The sequence below is a fragment of the Meriones unguiculatus genome, chromosome 11, assembly GCF_030254825.1.
Source record: "Meriones unguiculatus strain TT.TT164.6M chromosome 11, Bangor_MerUng_6.1, whole genome shotgun sequence".
In the NCBI taxonomy this organism is placed as follows: Eukaryota; Metazoa; Chordata; class Mammalia; order Rodentia; family Muridae; genus Meriones; species Meriones unguiculatus.
The window spans coordinates 1,178,080-1,197,703 of record NC_083359.1 but is presented as its reverse complement, the minus strand read 5'-3'; the positions used below and the strand labels follow the sequence as shown (position 1 = coordinate 1,197,703).

The window sequence follows — 19,624 nt, the reverse complement described above, 5'->3', positions numbered from 1 at the left end:
ATTGTTGTGAACTCACAATGAACTCATGGAACTAAGAGATAGCTGGAAACTGGTTAGCCACGTCAGTCTTGATGGAAAGTCTTGATGGATAAAAAAATACTCATTTTTTAAAATATTAATCACAACTTATTTACTTTGTATCTTAGGCATAGTCCCTTCCCTCATTCCCTCCCAAACCCATTTTCCCTTTCTCCCTTTCTCCCTCATCTCCTCCCTGTCCCTTTCCAAGTTCACTGCTAGGGGAGGTCCTCTTCTTCCTTCCATCTGACCCTAGTTTATCAGGTATCTTCAGGACTGGCTGCAGTGTCCTCCTCTGTGGCCTGGTAAGCCTTTTCCTCCCTCAGGAGGAGGGGGGGAGTAAAAGAGCCAGTCATTGAGTTCATGTCAGAAATAGTCCCTGTTCCCCTTACTAGGGTACCCACTTGGACACTGAGCTACTAAGGGCTACATCTGAGCAGGGGTTCTAAGTTATATCCATACATGGTCCTTGGTTGGAGAAACAATTTCATAGAGGACCCCTGTGCCCTGATATATTTTGTCCTTGTGGTGCTCCTGTCCTCTCCCGGTCATATTAACTCCCCTTTTATCATATGATTCCCTGCACTGTACCAAAGGTTTGGTTATGAGTCTCAGCATCTGCTTTGATATGCTGCTAGGTAGAGTCTTTCAGAGGCCCTCTGTGGTAGGCTCATGTCCTGTTTCTTGTTTTCTCCTACTTCCCATGTCCATCCATCTCTCTTTCTAAGTGAGGACTGATCATCTTACCCCGGGTCCTCTTTCTTGTTTATCTTCTTTTATTTAAAATTTTTTATTTAACTTTTATAAATTACACTTTATTCATTTTGTGTCCCCCCATAAGCCCCTCCTTCCTCCCCTCCCGGTCCCCCCTCTCCCCCCTTTTGCATGCATGCTCCTCCCCAAGTCCACTGATAGGGGAGGTCCTCCTCTCCTTCCTTCTGATCTTAGTCTATCAGTTCTCATCAGAAGTGGCTGCATTGTCAGGGTTCTAGGTTATCTCCATGAATAGTTGTTTATCTTCTTTAGTTGCTCGTATTTTAGTATATTTATCCTATCTTTTAGGACTATATAAGTGAGTATATCCCATGTGTGTCTTTCTGCTCCTGGAATACCTCACTCAGGATGATCTTTTCTAGATCCCACCATTTGCCTGCAAATTTCATGATTTCCTTGTTTTTGATTGCTGAGTAGTATTCCATTGTGTAAAAGTACCACAATTTCTGTATCCATTTCTCCGTTGAGGGACATCTGAGTTGTTTCCAGGTTCTGGCTATTCATCAGAAAAAAATGACAGGCTACAGACTAGGAAAGGATCTTCACCAACCCTATATCAGATAGAGGGCTAATATCCACAATATGTAAAGAGCTAACAAAATTAAAAAGCAATGAATCAAGCAATCCAATTAAAAAATGGGGTATGTAGCTAAACAGAGAATTCTCTGTAGAGGACTATAGAATGGCAGAGAAACACTTAAAGAGATGCTCAACATCCTTAGCCATCAGAGAGATGAAAATCAAAATGACCCTGAGATTTCATCTTACACCCATTAGAATGGCAAAGTGTTGGTATAACGTTCTTTTAAAATGTATATGCCTTACCCTTGTTAATTCAAATGCTGATTTCTCCACCCCCAACTCTCTGGTTTCAATCTGGATATTGCATTGTAATACTCACTATAAGGATCCTGTCTCAACTCTTGTGTAAACAGGACACAAATAAAGCAACTAGATACAATGTTATGCAATGGGAGGAGCCAGAGGACAGGAAAGAGGGGAGGAGCTAGAAAACAAAAAGGGGCGAGAAGGAGGAGGAGCTTGAGGAGGGGAGAGCAAGAGGAGAGTAGAGCTGGAAGAGAGATCTTGGAGGAGGAGAGATCTTGGAGGATGTGGAGCATGAACCAAAACTAAGATTTCACAAAAAGCAAGTATAATATGGGAAATCTAAATGTTAGGAAACTGAGGGCTTGGAGGTTTAGGAGGGAGTAAATATTGCCCAGCATTGTGTTCTAGGTTAACTAAAAACCCAGTCTCTGTATGGTGATTTGGTTATACAGCTGCTGAGGATTAACAGTAGCGTTACAAGAAGATAAAACAATAGTAAATACTAATCACCGCCTACAACAGCAAAGGTTAAAAACTCAAGTGACAACACATGCTAGAGAGGAATGTGGAGAAAGGAGAACACTCCTCCATTGCTGGTGGGAATGTAAACTTGTACAACCACTTTGGAAATCAATCTGGCTCTTTCTCAGACAATTAGGAATAGTGCTTCCTCAAGATCCAGCTATACCACTCCTATGAATATATCCAAAAGATGCTCAAGTACACAACAAGGACATTTGCTCAGCCATGTTTGTAGAAGCTGCTTTTCTTAACAGCCTGCTGCCAATCAGCAGGAGGCATTAGCTAGGGAAAGCAGCCCTTTCTTCAGCTAATGCATCGGACATTTGGTTTCTTTCCTTTTTCAGATTTTTGCAGTGACTAGTGGAGGCCCAGAGAATTTCAGAGTTTCTTGCCTGTTGTAAAGTTCTGGTCCCTAAAGAGTTATATCACCTGTTGCTACAAGTTTCGGCTATCCTCCTTCACCAGGTCTGCATGCACCTCCACAGTTTTTCCTCCAGGCCCTGCCAAAGAGGATGCTGGGGTAAAAGCACATGTCCTCCTGCTTACATAGCAAGTGCTTTGTCCCCTGGTCCTTGTCCCAGCCCTTACCCATATGTTAAACACCTGTGGAATCTGCCTCTTCACTGCCCAAGGAGACTGCTGGGCCAGCCCCTATCCTGTGTCTCTCACAGCATCCTAATTCTCCTGCTGATATTTTTAGTCTATTCTCAGTCTTGAAGCCAGAGTCACACACCTAACAGGTAAATTAATTTAAATAACCTCCTCACCTGATCTTTCAATTCTCCCTGTCTTGCTCTGAGTGAAAATCATCATTATTGAAGTTTTTCACAAGGCTCTCCATAACCTGCTCATTCCCACCCTGCCCTCTTTCTGGCTCCCTCTTCATGCTCCTCATGTACTCTCCCACTGGTTATCTGCTGTGCCTTTCTATTCCTCAACTACAGCAGGGACACGCTCACTCAGGGCCTTCGCACAGGCTTTACCATTCTCTCGGAATGACTTCGTACTAGTCAGGAGCTACCTGCTTTCCGAAGCAGCACCAGAATTCCCTCCTTTACTCTCCTGTTGACACTTGTTACGATCCAGCACCACACACTTGCAAAGCGAATCAAAGCTCTTGGCAGACAGGACTTAGCCTGCTTTGTGACTGTTGTGTCCCCTGTGCCCAAGTTAGTGCCTGACACACAACAGCACAAGAGTGCTCACAGTCTCTGAGAGGTAGGTATGTTTAAATGTTCACATTTATTTGTGTGTGTGTGTGTGTGTGTGTGTGTGTGTGTGTGTATGGGGGTATGCTTGTGGTGTGTGTCTATAAAAGGCATATATGTGTGTACTCTGTGCATGTGGTGTATGTATATTTCTATATGTCTGGTGTGTATGGGTAAGTATGTGGGGTGTGTGTGTGTGTGTGTGTATGTGTGTGTGTGTGTGTATGTGTGTGTGTTCCCACAAAACCTGGGCAGTGAGAGCATTAAGCAAAAGAGATATTCCCCAGCCCATCTCTGGTCATCATTCCATCACTAAAATTCTCAAGTTGAAATAATCTGATAAAATGTAACACTTGCTTATATACAATTTTACACTCAGTCCATATCTGCATTAATGTATAGCTTCAACTTTGTATGTTTAAATATTTGTTGACCAACGTTTGTGATCTTTCCGAGGATATGTAAAATCAACGTCTGTCTCTATCTTCTGACCTCATCACAGCACAAAGAATGACTGATTGGGCCATCATTATGAACAGACAAGAATTTATTAGAGATTACATATGGAGAAACGGAAGACCAGATCCTGCTGGTCTGGGCAAACACTGTCCACCTTGGGAAGGTTTGCTTGTTTCACTGCAGTTTGGCATCTGGGACGGCCGCATTCAGGCTGCAAGGTGGACATGAAGAGGATTGAGAGGTCTGGTCTCATTCACCAGCTGATACACAGCCCAGACCAATCATGGCGGCCACACCTTGAAGGAAGCACTGCCCCCTGGTTAAAGTAACCACGTAGCCAAGCCAGCTAATGTACCCACAAACCTGTTGCAAACCCTATGACCTTGTAGACCAGTAGAATTCAGAACTGACATTGTGAGGAAGAATGGTAAAGAAAGGGTCGGCATACTTCTAAGATTTAGTGATGTCAGATGGTGTTGGGAGACGTCACAGTTTGAAATTACACCAGAAGGAAGAAGGATACAAAATTAGATCAGATTTTACTAAACGAAAGCAATAGAGCAATGCTAGTTTGCATGAGTTAAGGGCTTGAAGTATGAGGGCATTTCCTTGACTTTCAGTAGATTCAGGAATTTTTTCAAATCTTTAATGTTTAGAGTACATAAAACAAAGTTTGTGTTACAGGGAAATGCTTTGAAAATAACACCCATTTTATACTAATCATGATTTTTTGGAATAAGAAGAAGGTTTTTTTTATTTTTTTTATTTTTTAAATAGCCTAAAAAGTAGAGATGGTTTTGGTTAAAAAAAAAAAAAAAGTAAAATGTTTGAGATCTCAGTAGCCAAAGCTTTTGGTTTTTAACTTTGTAAGGCTTATCTTGGAAAACACAAAATATTAAATAAAGAATTCCAACATTGTAAGGAAGGATCAGGCTGGAAAACCCAGCTAGGCCTCCTCCAACCCCCAGCAGAGAAGCAGACCATTGGGCTCTCTGTGGTGACGCAGGGAAACACACTTTATTGACCGTAAGCCACAGCTGCTGACTTGACACAAGATGGTCTTAATTAACGGGAATTTCCAGAAAGAAGAAGCTTTTCCTCAACAAATTTACTATTATGTTTTTAAATTATTATTCACACAAAAAGTGTAAACCTGACAATGTTTATTGTATAAAGTGTGTTTCTCCCAATATGTAAAGTCTCTATTTCTAAGTACTTATTGTCCCTATTGGATTTACTGAAAGATTTGAAACTTGCTGCAGGTTCAGGAGTCTGTTGCTGGCTCCACCCCGTGTGCTTGTATTACAATGCCAACAGCTATGCGGGCTGCAGATTGTGTCTGGAGACACCACGCACGAAAAAGAACAACAACACTTCTTAAAATGATATTATTTTAAGTAATAATTTAACAGATTATTTAACAGAATATACCAAGATATTCTGTTAACTACATGTTTTCCCTGGGATTGTGCCATTATCTGAATCAATATCAGCAAACCTCTTGTCCACTCTGCAGGCGACTTGTCTGGAGGAGCCAAGTTCAGAACCTTGGCTACAGAGATGGTTTCAGTGTAGATTTGCTGTTGACACAGAAAGTCTGTCCTGTCACGGCTTGTTCTAGAACATCCCAACCACATCAGTTAAGGAGGCACGGGCTACCTACAGACTCCAGGACCTTGCCTTCCAGCAGGAGACAAGAAAGAAATGTGACCTTGTTTTTATACATGAAATCAAATTTTGTAGAGTTATATTCCCTTTTATAGGCTTTAAGAAGCTCAGACTATTACGTGTGGAAGGAGCATTGCACATCAGGCTCCTAAGCTGTGACTCACACCTCCAATGGGCAGATGCAGCTAAAGGTGTCAAGACCTTGACAAGAACAAAGGTTTGTGCATGTGCGACTGCTCAGGATCACTAGTGTGCACTAGTCTGCAGTGTCTGTGCTGTGAGCGCCATGTTGTGTCACGTGACTTCCCTACACCTGTGTTTCTGAGCACCGAGTGTAAAGAGCCCCTTCCTTTCCCATTCCCAAGACAGTCACTTTCCAGGGAAAAGTAGCATCTCTTTGTTTCCAGTCCTGCTTGTATCATGGTGGGTCAGGGTGGCTCGTGGCTGGCCACTCTGACCATAGAGCTGGACAAGGCCTGTATAGACTTGCAGGCTCCACTGGGTGTTTTCTGAGATGCTCAATCTGCATGAACATCTGGCTGGGGAAGGCCAAGAGGGGACCTCTGAGTCCCCAAGAGGTGTCCTGGATACAGTGCTGTCATAAAGGCAACTCAGATGGCCAGTGGGTGTAGCTGGAGAAACTGAGAGCCAGAGGAGGGTCAGGGAGAGTCAGGACCCTAAGCAGAGTGCTGACTCCTCAGCCACTATAGATGTTAGGATCCCACAGAGACCCCACCCAACTTCTCAAGGAGGTCCATGATCAGGTAAGGATGGGTTTCCTTCAGAGCCTGGTAGAGTTGGTCTTTGCTGTCCCTGCTCCAGGAGTGGCTGAGGCTGAAGAGCTTCCTCATCTTGTCTGGCCTGGTGGCTTCAGTCCGCACGGCCTCATACTCCTCCTCACTCAGCACCAGACCATGCAGCTTGTCCAAGACAGGGTCCACTGATGTCACACGAGCCACCAGCTGCTCCCGATGCTGGTCCACAAAGTGCAGCAAGACAGGAGTATCTAGGAGTGAAGATGAGAATGACAGTGAGCAAGGAAAAGCTCCTTCAGGGTCTCATACTGGCTTCTCACTTCTTGCTCTTTACATCTGAAGCCCTGGCTGCCCTTTGCCTCTGGAAGGTCATTTCTTCCTCTTCTCCTTCTTCTTTTAAACAAAAACAGCTGTCAGAAATGTCTGTTATGAGCATTAATTAGCCCAATTGGCTTTTGTCTGACACAGGATCTGACTGTGTGGTCCTTGGCTGGCCGAGAGCTCAGATCAGCCTGTTCTGCCTAGAGTGCTGGACTGAAGGCATATTGCCACCATGCCCATCTCCCAATCAGTTTTCAGTCAAGTTTAGAATTATGGGGTCATGTCTGTAGCGTTCACAAATACAAGAAAATCTCCAGGACTCACACCCATGGTTGCAGCATTAATCATTGGATGAAAGTACACTTTTCATGTCTACCTTCCAGAAAAGCTGAATCCAAAAGAAATTTAACGCCCCCATTATCATAAAAGAGTGCTAAAGGTGTGGCACAGCCTTGACCAACCTTCAGTTTTTCAAGCATGGCTGTCTCATCAGCAAACTGAAGATTTCCACTCCCAACTCCTAACTGCTTGCCAAGATTGTTTAAATTAATCTGTCTATCATAAAGAACTGCCAGCAACAAATGCTTCTTTTTGTCTTTAAGAAATATGTTCTTACTATATGACCTTTTAAATGTTGAATATGAGGCATTGTTTCTTCAATGGTAAACACCTTGGGTGCTCTAGACCCTCAGTGTGTATGGCGAGGGGCCAAGCCTCAGCTCTAGCACCACCCGAAGCTCAAAGCCCGCCGTTCCCACTGGAAGGTCATTTCTTGAGGCAAGTTATTAGTCTGACATTTTGCCTGACCAGTGCAAGGGGTCATGGTGGGTCCCTAAGGTTGGGAGTGCATGGAGTTATTGTCACCATGGGAAGCAGCAAGGGGCATGAGAGGAACTGTATCCTGGGTTTGCTCCTCTCCTACCTGTCCTGGTGAGGTCTGCAAAGTGAGGATTTCTCCTTTCTCACTGCCCTTCTCTCAAGGGTCAAATGATCTACCTGCAGAATACCATTGGCCTCTCTGGCATCTTACAGTTTTTATTAACCTCTGGGGGCTGGAGCGATCCTGGGCAGGGCAGGTCTGAGGTCCCCTGGAAGAAAGGAGACATGAAGCATATGTCATGATGCTCATACCCACACTCAGTGCACTTGATGACACTCCCACCCATGCCTGAGATCTTGAGAATGAACCACAGATTCTGATATTGTCTGGAAGGTGAGCATTTCCTTGGTTATACAGGGCATCTTAGTCCCTGAGCCTTAGTCATAGAGAGAAAACATGTGAACGAGCAATACATGATCACAACCTCAATTTTATCCTAGACTGAATTCCTCACAGTGAATGAACCAAGTCCCTTGCCAGATGGATGAAATCAGTTGACATCTAATATTTTGTTAAAAAAATAAAAACCTACTTTTTGTTCTTGTTTGACCATTATATTCACAAGCCATAAACTTGTGTTCAGGATTTGATGGTAAGGGTCAAGATAAAATAAAACTGAACACATGGAAAGAGTGAGCGAAATTTTGTCACAAGTGAATGAGATTAATAAACTGCAGCTCATGAATAAGCCCCAAGTTGACAAGACTCTACATTCACCATGCTCTAACAGTTTAGGAGTCAGCCCAAGGACCCAGTTTGTAGTATTGGAAGCTTGGTTCCATCTGTATGAAGGAAGGATGGTTTTGCCTACAGTCCACTCTTGCTGGACCATCTTCGTGCTTCCTGACTTGTAGATAAACTTAAGCATCTAATGAAGAAAGTAACTGAGTGACCAGGAATTTTAGAACCAAGATGTAAGATTGAGGATACAAGTGGGCTGTGATTACAATCTTCCAATGCCTGAGTACTTTCCTACATGGAAAGGAAAAGATCTTAGTGAGTTCCAAAGGACAGTGTTAAAAAAAAAAATATGTGGAAGAGGTTGGCTTAATATAAAGAAAAATAGCAACATTGCTCCCATCAACTAAGCATTTATGAACAGCATTTCACTTTCCCAAACATCCTACCAGTTCCTCACTCTTATCTTCAGTGTAGAGGTGAGGAAGGTCAGACTCATCTGTTAAGTCATTTTCTAGGACTTCCTGATGAGTAATGCTGGAGTGAGATTCTAACCCTGGCCTGATGCTGGGGCAGGACAGTTCCCCGCCTGTGTATCATGCAGGTGAAGGCAGAGCAACGACTATTCTCTGACACGTGTGTAGTCTGTCTGTAGCATCCCAGGAGCAGGAGCCACCACTGTGTGACGCCTGACAAGGGCTGGGCATCCCCAGAGGTCTGATCAGAGGAGCTTGGTTTTGGCATTGTGGGTGCTGGACTAGGGCTGTACTGTTACTGCACTTAAAATTTTCACAGTTTCCTCCTGTCTATGTCATCTTGAAAGTATGCATGAGTTAAAATAGTAAACAAATAAAACAAAAGAAAATGGTGGGCAGAAAACATATCAATAGAAATGCAAAAACTCTACAACATAGACTTTAAGACATACATCAAAGCAATAAATCGAGGAAGACCCCAGAAGATGACTCCCCAGCCACGCTTGGGTGAATCAATACTGTGAAAATAGTCACCCTACCAAAAGCACTCTACACAGTCAGTGCAGTACCAATCAGGAGTCCAGGGACATTCCTAACAAACAGTAGGAAAAAGTCACGGAAACACACATGGAACCATAAGAGACACAGATAGCCAATGTAAACGTCAACAAAAACCCTGTTCTGGGAAGCGTCAGCACACCTGACTTCAAATTAATGCTAAAGCCATAGTAATTAAAGCAGCATGGTAAGGACAGACACAGACACCCAGGCCAATGGAGCAGAACAGACGATCTAGATAAAATCCACAGAACCCCCAGCTACCCAGTCTTTGATGAAAAGTCAAAATATACTAGAAAAAAAAGACAGACTGTTTAACAAATGGAATTGGAGAACCTAGATGAGAACATGGTGAGGAATTCCACTCGATGCCTGAACATCACATTTAAAAACTCGACGCGATGTAAGAACAAATACCTGAATCAGGCGGAGGAAAGGGGAGGAGAACATTTCAACAGAGCAGCACAGGTAAGGATTGTCTGGACAAGACTCTGGTTCACAGGAAGCAGAAACAGTAGTAAATGTGTCAGATCTCGTGACACTGAAAAGTCCTGGATAGTAGAGGAGTAAAGATCCATGCAGGGATGGGACAAACCATTTCCTGGCTAACATCTGCCAGTAGAAGAGCAAGCAAAATATACACAGAACTCAAAATCCTAAATTCCAAGGAGATAACTCAGTGATAAGATGGGCCACAGTAGTAACCCGAGAATTCCCAAAGGAGGAAATGCACATGACTAGGGAACAGTTAGCTATGAGGAAATTCAGGGTAAAATGACTTATGATTCCATCTTATCTCGTCCCTTGAAACTGTCCAATATCAAGGAAACATGATAACACACGCTGGAGTGGATGAGGGGAAAGAGGATCACTTGCTCACTGCAGTGAGGTGTCAACTAGTGCAGCCACTAGGAAATCAATCCACAGGATTCTTAAGACCTAGAGCCACCATATAACCCAGCCATTTACCTGTGATACATCCAACAAAATTTACATTCTACCAAGGAGACATTTGCTCAGCCATGCTCCCTGAAGGTCTGTTCACAACAGCTAGGAAATGCAGCCAGCCTAGATGTCCACTAACAGACGATTAGGGAACAGATTTGTGGCACATGTGTACCATGGGATTTGACTCAGGTGTGAAGAAGATGACATTACAAAAGGTCAGTGTACAGAGCAGGAAAAGTTTCAAGCAACATAACCCAGGTCCAGAAGGAAACACAACACCTCTCACGGGCAGTTTCTACCCTGGAGTCTTTAGCTTGTGGTGTTAACATGGAGTGCCCCAGAAACCTGAAATCTAGATTGGGGTCAGGGCCTCAGAGGGGAAAGGTCGACAGCAGCATGGCGGTAAGCTGAGGGAACAGGAGAAACACTGGGGCAGAGATGTTTTAACTGGAAGAGTGTGGGACGGACAAATGAGGAATGGATGGGATGTTGTGTTAAAAATGAAGACAGTATTTAAAAGTCACAAGGAAGCTTATTTCTTGGTAACCCAATACAAAAACAGAAAGGAATTTGCATGCAAGACACCCTATGAGGCTTGAAAGGAAGGGTTTAGAAGTAGTGAGTTTCTAAAGAAAAACCCAGATCTGGGTGTGGGTACCGCCATAGGAGTTATTGGGAAGGGAGCCTCTGGAGGTCCTTGAGACAATACAGGTTAATGTCATTCTTCCTGGTTCCCCATCAGAACTAGAGGATAAGACTTTGTCCTGGACAAGGCGATATAGAAAATCCAAACATCTTGGACATGTGACATGGAGAATTCTAGGGAACTGAGTTGGAAGCTTCCTTCCTGTTGCTGGGGTTTGATAGTGCTCTGACGGCTGCTGAGGAAGAAAAGGCATCGACCGCAGTCTAATGCAGTTGTGATCCTGTGATCCTATAACCATCCTGCCAGGACAGCTTGTCCCACTGCTGCAATAATGGCACAACTATGATGGGGGCAACCAGTAGGTCCCTGATGACCCTTCAGGCCCACTGCACAAGATAGACTCTATCCCAAGTACTGTAAGGCTGGTAAAACAACAACAAAATCAAAGAACCTTAGGTCTGAGGAGGGCGTAGGCCCTTGGGAGAAGGTGCTATTGCTACTTAGCTGAATGGACACAGTACCAGTGCCCTTCTGTGTATCTATGTCTATACCTCAGACAAAAGCATCTCTCAGCCTTCATCTGTTCTGATGCCCCTCTGCAGGGAATGGAGGTGACTGCAGATACTTATGGCTATACAGGATGCTGAAAATGAAGTATTTCTTTTTATAGTGATTGGGATGGAGCCTGTCGTGTGGAGTGGGCCTGAAGTGTAATCACTGGTTGGTCCCATTATAATTTATACCACCGCTTGAGACATTGATACCATCCGCTTGAGCCTCAAGGATCATAGCGGAAGAGGAGAGAATACCTCAGCAGAAGATAGAGAGAAGGCTTGTGAAGTGCTGTCCTGTAGCCTGGCATGACCGCGGCCATCATGAACTCATAACCGTGCACCTGCTGTCTCTGGACCCACACTCGTGGGGCCTGCCCATTGCTCAGCCACACATGGGGATGCACCTCACAGGGATGGGGCCTCTTACTGCTAAACCATTGGCAAATAATGAATTACGGGCGACGGAGAGGTAAGCATCCCTTCTGTAAGCTGCTGGTGAGCTCACTGTGTTCTGCTGGATAGTTCAAAACCCACACAGAAGGTCCCAGTAAGCTTTGTGAGATGAAGGAAAACCTTTTGACAGTGGCAAAGAGAGTTCTAGAAAACAGGTGGGCTTGGAGGAGTAGGAGGGAGAGGAGAAGGTTTTTTCTTATTTTCTTTTTTTTAATGTGGAGTGACTGGAATGTATTGTATGCATGTATAAAATGTTAAAAATAACATTTATCAGGGTCTGAGCAATCTGCCCAGTATGACTCATGGCTAATGCCGTGGTGGTAGCTCCAACAGCTGCCAATGAGATGGCAGTAACAATGGCAGCTGTAATTCCAGGATCCCTTTTCTGTCTGAAGAGAGTCATAGCGTGAGGGCATCAACGGGCACAGGCACCCAGCGAGGCATGGGAGTAACCAGCTAGTAAATTTACTAGCATTACAGCATTGGGCAAAAAAGCAAGTATCATTACCACAATTACTTGGCTATTTTCCCTGTGCTGCAAATCTGTCTAAACAATTGTCTAGCTATATTTTAGGTAATTGGACTGGAGAATTCGATACTACGATGGAGCAGCTGAGAGTGGCCATTGTCATGGTAAATTCTACCAGAGTGGACGCAGGACTAGTCACAGGATTATCATCATGGATTGCTGCAGCCATGAATCATCTGAAGGAATGGGCGGGCATGGGAGCGTTAGCAGGCCTTCTGGTGTTGGTCACCTTGGTTTGCCTGTGATATATATGCAAGATTAGAGTCTCACAACAGTGTAATGCAGCCATGACCATTCAGGCCTTTACAGCCATTGAAGCAGAACAGTCTCCCCAAGCATGGTTGGCTACCATAAAAAGCCAAAATGTTATGCTCAGGATGCGAGGCTAAGCACTGCACTCAGGGTCAGCCGCTTTGGACCCAGAGAAGAGCATGTCTGATTGCATGTGGGTTGATGCCCCAGGTCCCGCCTCTGAAAAAAAGGTATCGGACCGGTCTGATACTCTTTGGGTGGATGACACCTAAATGAACATCAGTACAAAGTCCCAATTTATTTCTAATATCAGAGATGCAGACCTCTACTCTTGCCTGATGCGTCTAAAACAAAAAGGGGGAACTGTAGAGGGCTGTGTAATGCCGCGCATGAAAGATGGAGCTGGTTTCTGCCTTCCACCTTCCCGATGGTGAGTGCTCTCTGTCACAAACAACTCCACATTTGGCTAAGGCTGAGGATCTGGCTTGCTTCCATGTATGTGGACCTATCTGCATTGCCCACATGGCATGCTGGGGTTGGCTACCCAGAGGCTATTTAAGCTGTGGGCTGACTTTCCCCAGGGTCCGATGATTGTTCAAGGTTCCTGAATAAACTGCATTGAAAAAAAATAACATTTATCAATAGAAATTATGCATGTATTGAAGAGCACATACCTCGTGTTGGAAAATCCTGTCACTTTAAAGCTGAGCTGTTATGTGAACTGGAGCCTGACGCTTTGTGCGTCTCAGCCTGTCATCTCCAGGGAGGTGGGGGCAGAAACCTGGATGCCGGACTGAGAAACTGGGGCTTAGAGTAGGGGTGCTTTGTATGTGATGTGTTCTGTGATAAGTGGTCATGTGTGGAAGGATTAGTCCTGCAGCAGTATCCTGAGGGACTGGCCCTGACGGCTGTGATTTTATGAGTGAACCATGCACTAATGCTCTCATTGTGTGAATACTGAGAACAGAAACAGTCATGGAGAAGTGCACAGTGAAGGAAGCTACCGCCGGGGCATGACCTGGAAGAGAGGATCTTGCCTGGGCTGTCTCTCCTCTCCTCCTCTCCTCCTCTCCACCTCCTCCTCCACTCCCCCTCTGCCTGCTTTGGAGCTGCCCTGTGAACAGCCTCCTCTCTCACAGGGAAGCCCCCACTTCCATCATGTCCTGTTTCACCTCAGGCTCAGAGAGACGGAGGCAGCTGACCATTGGCTGAAACTTGCTCAAGGACCTGAATGCAAACACGCCTTTCTCCTTTTGAAGTTGTTTGCATCACGTACTTTGTCACAATTGGGAAAAGCTGACTAGCCTAGCATCTCAGGCTACACTGTGCTCATACCACAACTTATATAGCTGATCTGGTCACTTCATGGCACCAAGAATTAATGACAGTACACTTCTCTCTCTCCTTTCTTTCCTTCAACCTTTAGGGTCTCTGGCTTTCAACTAATTTACCTGGTTTCAGCAAGGCCTTCCATATGAGATACATATACTTTTTGTTTATGATTTGCAGCTTAATCCCCGAACCCATGTGGCCAATGTAGATCTCAGAGAAGAGCTGGGATTCCCCAGGGCTCCGGTAGCACAGCTCCAGTTCCTGGGAAGAGAGACAGAGGGAGACAGAGAGGCAGAGAAAGACATAGAGAGACAGAGACAGAGAGAGTTGCTGTGTGAGAACTCACTACTCATTCTGTGAAGGAGGAATGTCTCCACTCCCAAACTCTCTCGACCTTGCTCACCACGTTAGACACTGGCTGTCTTTTGCACTGAGGTAACACACAGCCTTTGAACACACACCTTACTCTGAAGGTTGCGGCTCTGGTGGAACCCCATCATGGTGTTTCTTTTCTCAAACTCTGACAAATCCCTGACAGGAAGCAACTTAAGGAAGGACTTTTATTGCTGTTTAGCTTCATGGGGGATGCAGGGAAACTGGGGCTCCTTTCTTTGTGGCATGGGCTTAGGTTTGGCTTGTTATAGTCTCAGATTGAGCAGTCTGAGGTGCGGAGCAGGGCATGGCTGTAACCCTCAAGGCCTGCCCCTGATTACCTGCTTCTCCTAGTCAGTCCTCCCGTATTTGTTTACACAAATTCCCAAATACTACTAAAGTCTGAGACCCAGTGTTTACACATTTACACTGTCAGATGAGAGGGAGCTCATCCCAAAAGCCCTGCTCATACATCCTCAGCCTGGGCTGGAACTCTCCATGTTATCTGTACACTTCTCTATGCCAGAATGAATCTAATTCCTCAGGGCCTAATGTACATTCCTGTGTGGTCCCTTAAATCACCTTACTTTGATGTTTAGGTGATAAGTCTTGCTCTTCCCAATCCCAGTTGCTTTCTCCCCATTCCCAGTTTTCTGCAAAGCCTTGTGACCTGCCCCACAGGCTTCCCAAGCCTGACATCAGACCCTGACGAGCAGCAGACAGCTGGATGCTCACCTTTGGGATGATTTCCAGCCCCTCAGACCCAGACACAATGTAGCGGGAGCCGATGTAGAGAGAGTCTACGGGGGTGGCTTGTTTATTCGCACAAACTGGAACTTCATTTCTTCATCATCAATGGCCTAGGGAACATTGCAGACAGAGATTTAGCTAGATTTCTGGGCCAGAACATCTGGTCTGACTAAGGTGAGGTGGTCGATTAGCACATTTTTGAGGGGCACCTGGGAACCTTTCTATCTTGTGTTTTGCCACACCGATTGTTTGAATTATTGGTCCCTGCCATGTTCATTTGGAGACTGGGGTTGCTGCCTCGGAAGGTGGGCCTGGCCACATGTTGGCAGTGTTGCAATCCTGTCCATCTCATAGGTGGAAGAGCTGTGTAGAGATTTGCAAGGGGCCATTAAAGCAGTTGTAGGGCCTGTTTTGTGAGGGGCCACAAAGAAGGCAGAACCACACACCAGGGCTCCCTCATAGAATACATCCACAGTCCCAGGAAAGAATCTCTCCAAGGCACTCACTAGCTACAACTCAAGTTTTCTGGCACCCACCCAGGACCCACTTTTGTGGTTCTCAGTGTCACCTTTCGAATGGTGCAGTCATTGGGGACCAGGTAAAGGTGAAGCGTGACGTCCTTGAGATGGAGGTGATAGTAGATTAGTGTGATGGAAGTGATGGGAATGAAGTGTCCTACAGCAGGGATCATTCTCAGTAGAACTCCCATTGGGGAGAAGTTTGGGTTTTCCAGGACTGTGTAGTGCTGCTCCACACTGGCTGGAGTTTCTAGGATCATCCCGTGTTCTTGAAAGTGGGCCACATGGAACAAGGAGATGTCCACCTGTCCCTCTGCGAAAGAACAGTAAAGATGCAGATTTAGTGTTTCCATTGATCCATACTTGGATGGGAATTAGCACCCTGGACTTAGAGTGATTGTGGCATGAGAATGGCTCCTATAGCTAGTGGAACAGTTTGGGAAGGAGTAGGAGGTGTGGCTTTGTTGGAGGAGGTGTGTCAATGGGGTGGGCTTTGAGGTTTTAAAAGCTCTTTCTGTTTCCAGTTTCATTTCTCTGTCTCCTCCTTGCTGATAAGGAGGTAAGCTCTCAGATACTGCTCCTGTGCCATGCCTGCCTGCTTTCTGCCATGCTCCTTGCCATGATGGTCAGACTCTACCCCCCGAAACTGCAATTCCGTCTTCTATAACTTGCTTTGATCAAGATGTGTTTTTTAAAGATTTATTTATTTTTTGATTTCTGTGAGTAAAACTGTTACCAAAAAAAAGTTTTAAATTTTATTAGTTAATTCCCAGTGAGAATGTAGCAGGAATAATTAACCATTTCCTCACCATCTATTCATCATGCCAGGGAGGGTGATTGTGACTGGCTGATAGTGATTCTTTCAGACTGCCTCTCATTGAGGCTCCTTGGCTTTGCCCCTAACTAGCTACTGGTGAGTATTCACAGTGAGTGGAGGTTCTTGATGGTCTCATCATGGGTGCTATAAAGAAAACAGCCTCAGAGGCTATAGTTAGAAACTTGACCACTGGCAGGTTCTCTGAGGTGGTGCCATCAACAACCTCAGTGTCTTGGGTTTGGCAGTGTACTCTAAAGTCTTTGTTGCAGAATGAAGTTTATGAAGGAGAAGCTGAGGGAACGTTAGTCCACTAAAGACAAAGCTGGGTGGATCCCTCCATGGTTAACTTTAGATGTGAACTCTGTAGAGTCTAGAACCACCTTGCATGTGGGCCTCAGGGCATGCTAGAAGGAGATCATCTTTACTGGGTAATTGATTTGGGAAGGCCCAGCCACTGTGGGTGGCTCCATTGCGTGGGCTAGGATGCAGGACCCTAAGATGGAGAAGGTCACATGAGCACAGCCTCCACTGTTCTCTCTCCTGTCTGTAGATGTTTCCCAGGTGCTGCAGCTCCATGTTCTCAGACTGCCGTGTCATGATGAGCTGTTCTTTGAACTGTGAGGCAAATAACTCTTTCTTCTCTTGAGTTCCTTTGGTCAGGTATTGGGTAAATTTACCCGAATAGAAAAGAACTGGTAACAATATTCAGGTAACAATTAAAGCTCCCTGAATAGAAAATTGATCCTGGGAGGTGGATTGTTGCTATAAAACAAACAAACAAAAAACCAAAAAACCCTGATTATGGTGCTCTTTGGCCTATGGAACTGCTTTCTGGCTGTAATGTGGAAGAGTTTGGTGTTTAGGACTAGGAAATAAGCCCATGCTGAAGCAGAGCTTATGGGGGAAATTCTGCTGGATGCAGGGAAGACCAGGATGCTGACAGAGACATTGGGGGCCAGAGCATGGCAGTTTCAGAGAGTAGCAAGGTTTCTATTGGGAACTGTAAAAGGATCCATTCATGTGACAGTTTGGTGAAGAATCTAATTTCAGTGATGCCTGAATGTGAGTGAAGCTGAATTTAAAGATGAAAGCAGGAGAAGTGTCAGGACAGAAAACAGGCTGAATGGCTCTGCAGAAGCAGCTGCACTTGTCAAAGGGGTCAGCATTGCTGAAGAGAAAGCCATTGCAGAATAAGCTTCACTTGTTAAAGGGGTCAGCATCGCTGAAGAGAAAGCCTTTCGCTGTGGCAGCAGGAAAGGTGTCCTGAGGGCAGAGCCTCGCTCTTCACTGGCCTCATCTTGTGAGGATCCAAGCTGCTTTGGAAGGTGGAAGCCTTAATTTTGGTGTTCCCTGTTCTACGTGTACTTAAGTGTTTCCCTATGGTCAGTCCATTACACAGCCGTTGGTGTGGCCACATCTCACAGTTGTCAACAGAGCTTTGGTCATCTGGTCCCTGTGCACATTTCAGAGAGCAGAGCGATGTGTCTGAGTCAAAGAAGCTGTGAGGAGGTCCTGCGAGGCCATCCTATGAAACTTTGGGAGGTAAGCCTAGGAGGGAATAGGAAGCCTGTGTAACAGAGATGCCAGAACTGTAATATTTTTCTGCCACATAGTTCCAGGTAAGGAGTAGAAAGATGGTCTGAGAGAGAGGCTATGTGTGTTCCATGTGCTAGGACTGGAGGGTGGAGCTATCTGAGTGTAGTGAATGACATCACAAGCTCCACAGCTGGACAGGAAGCATCAGAGGTTGGTGTTTGTGCTGATGGACTTTGTCTTGCTGTGTGTGCTCTGATCATTTCTTGGTGCTCCTTGGTTCTTCCTTTTTGGAAATGCAGTATTTATTCTCTGCCATTGTGTGTTGGAAGTATGTAAATTGTTTTCTAATCGTTAGGGGCTCATAGTTAAGTCATTGCCTTGAATCTCAGGGAAGAGGTGCTCTTTGTGGACTCTTTTTGATATCATGTTTCTCTGTGTTGCCCTGGCTGTCTTGGAACTAGCGCTGCAGACCAGGCTGGTCTTGAACTCATAGATCCTCCAGTCTCTGCCTTCTGAGTGTGGGAATTAAAGCTGTGTGCCACCACTGCCAGGCAGTTTAGGAACTTTTAAAGTGTTGGAATATTAAGGTCTGTGGTCCTTTGAAATTGGAGTGTATTTTGCAATATGAGAGGAACTGAAGCTGTGGAGACAGGAGGTGGAAATGATTTAAAGCGATGTGCTTGTCGTCAAGTTGACAGTGGGTAGAAGGGTGATGATGGATGTCACTTGTCAGCTTGGAGTGATCCCGGCTAATGGATGCACCAGTCTGCAAGTCCCCGTTTTCCTGTCCTTTCAGCCCCGAGTTTCTTCCAGCTTTGCACCCTGATAAACAGTACTATAGTGAATGTCTTTCCACCAGAGAGCACTTCTGTTTCTCCCGGGTGATTCCCGGGAGTCAGTAACCACCAAGGAATGAGACAAGGAGACTGCTCCTCCAGGAAGTGGTACAGCTTGGAATTTCAATCAGCGATGCTAGGTCATGGCTTCCCATGAAACCTCACAGCACTAAATGTTCCCTGTGTGCCAGTGTGGGGCTTTGAGAGCCTGGCTTTCCCCAAGCCGCCTCATCTCCAGTGCCATCCAGGACTTCCCCATTCATTCTTCCTGCACCAATTTTTACAGAACCCACAAGATGCTCTCCCTTCTTGCTAGGGTAAACAGTAGTCATGACCTCAGGATGTGGGGAACCATGGAGAACTGGACTTCCATTGTTGATACCAGAAGTTTACTGAGGCGTCTATGATGGCTTGCTAAGTTTTGTTTCTTTTCTCACTTTGGGTTTTGGATACAATTCTCCCTCAGCCTCTGGAAATCTGGCACCACAGGTGTGTGCCACCACCTGGTGCCTTGACTGTTCTTCTGTATAAGTGTCTGATCTGAGAGTTCAAGTAAGCAACAGGGAAGATGGCGGCTTGCAGGGAAGAAGCTTGGGCGGTGCCTGGGGCAAGTGCTGTTGGGGAGGCCAGGATCTCTGTGTGCAGCTGCTTGACTGCCTCACTAGACACACTGGGAGGCACCATCTGGGCAGCTCTGCTTCTGTGCCGGGGCTGTAGTTCAGGGCCTCGTGTGTTTGCAGATGTGACGATTATTTTGTTTGTGTTGTGAGATCTTTTCAACTGAGTCCTTCCTGTTTTCTTCATTTTCACTTTTTTTTTCTTCTTGTTGACTTGCCATTAAATATGAATATTTTAACCTGTAGGGTCCTTAGCTTGTTTTCTATTCATTGTTGTATTGGCTGGAGCAGCCTGTGATTCTGTTTTCTTCTCATGACT

The 19,624-nt window shown here is 45.3% G+C and overlaps 1 protein-coding gene and 1 pseudogene across 1 annotated transcript; both read right to left on the bottom strand.

Moving 5' to 3' along the window:
- Positions 1–6,800: 6,800 nt before the first annotated feature.
- On the bottom strand, positions 6,801–8,265 carry LOC132646452 (prolyl-tRNA synthetase associated domain-containing protein 1-like; annotated as a pseudogene).
- Positions 8,266–10,456: 2,191 nt separating this feature from the next.
- Card8 (caspase recruitment domain family member 8) lies at positions 10,457–15,924 on the bottom strand. The gene is given in 5 exon segments (XM_060365006.1): positions 10,457–10,500; positions 13,979–14,120; positions 14,967–15,034; positions 15,037–15,091; positions 15,550–15,924. Coding segments are annotated over 5 exon segments (612 nt in total). The 5' UTR covers positions 15,853–15,924.
- Positions 15,925–19,624: the final 3,700 nt, after the last annotated feature.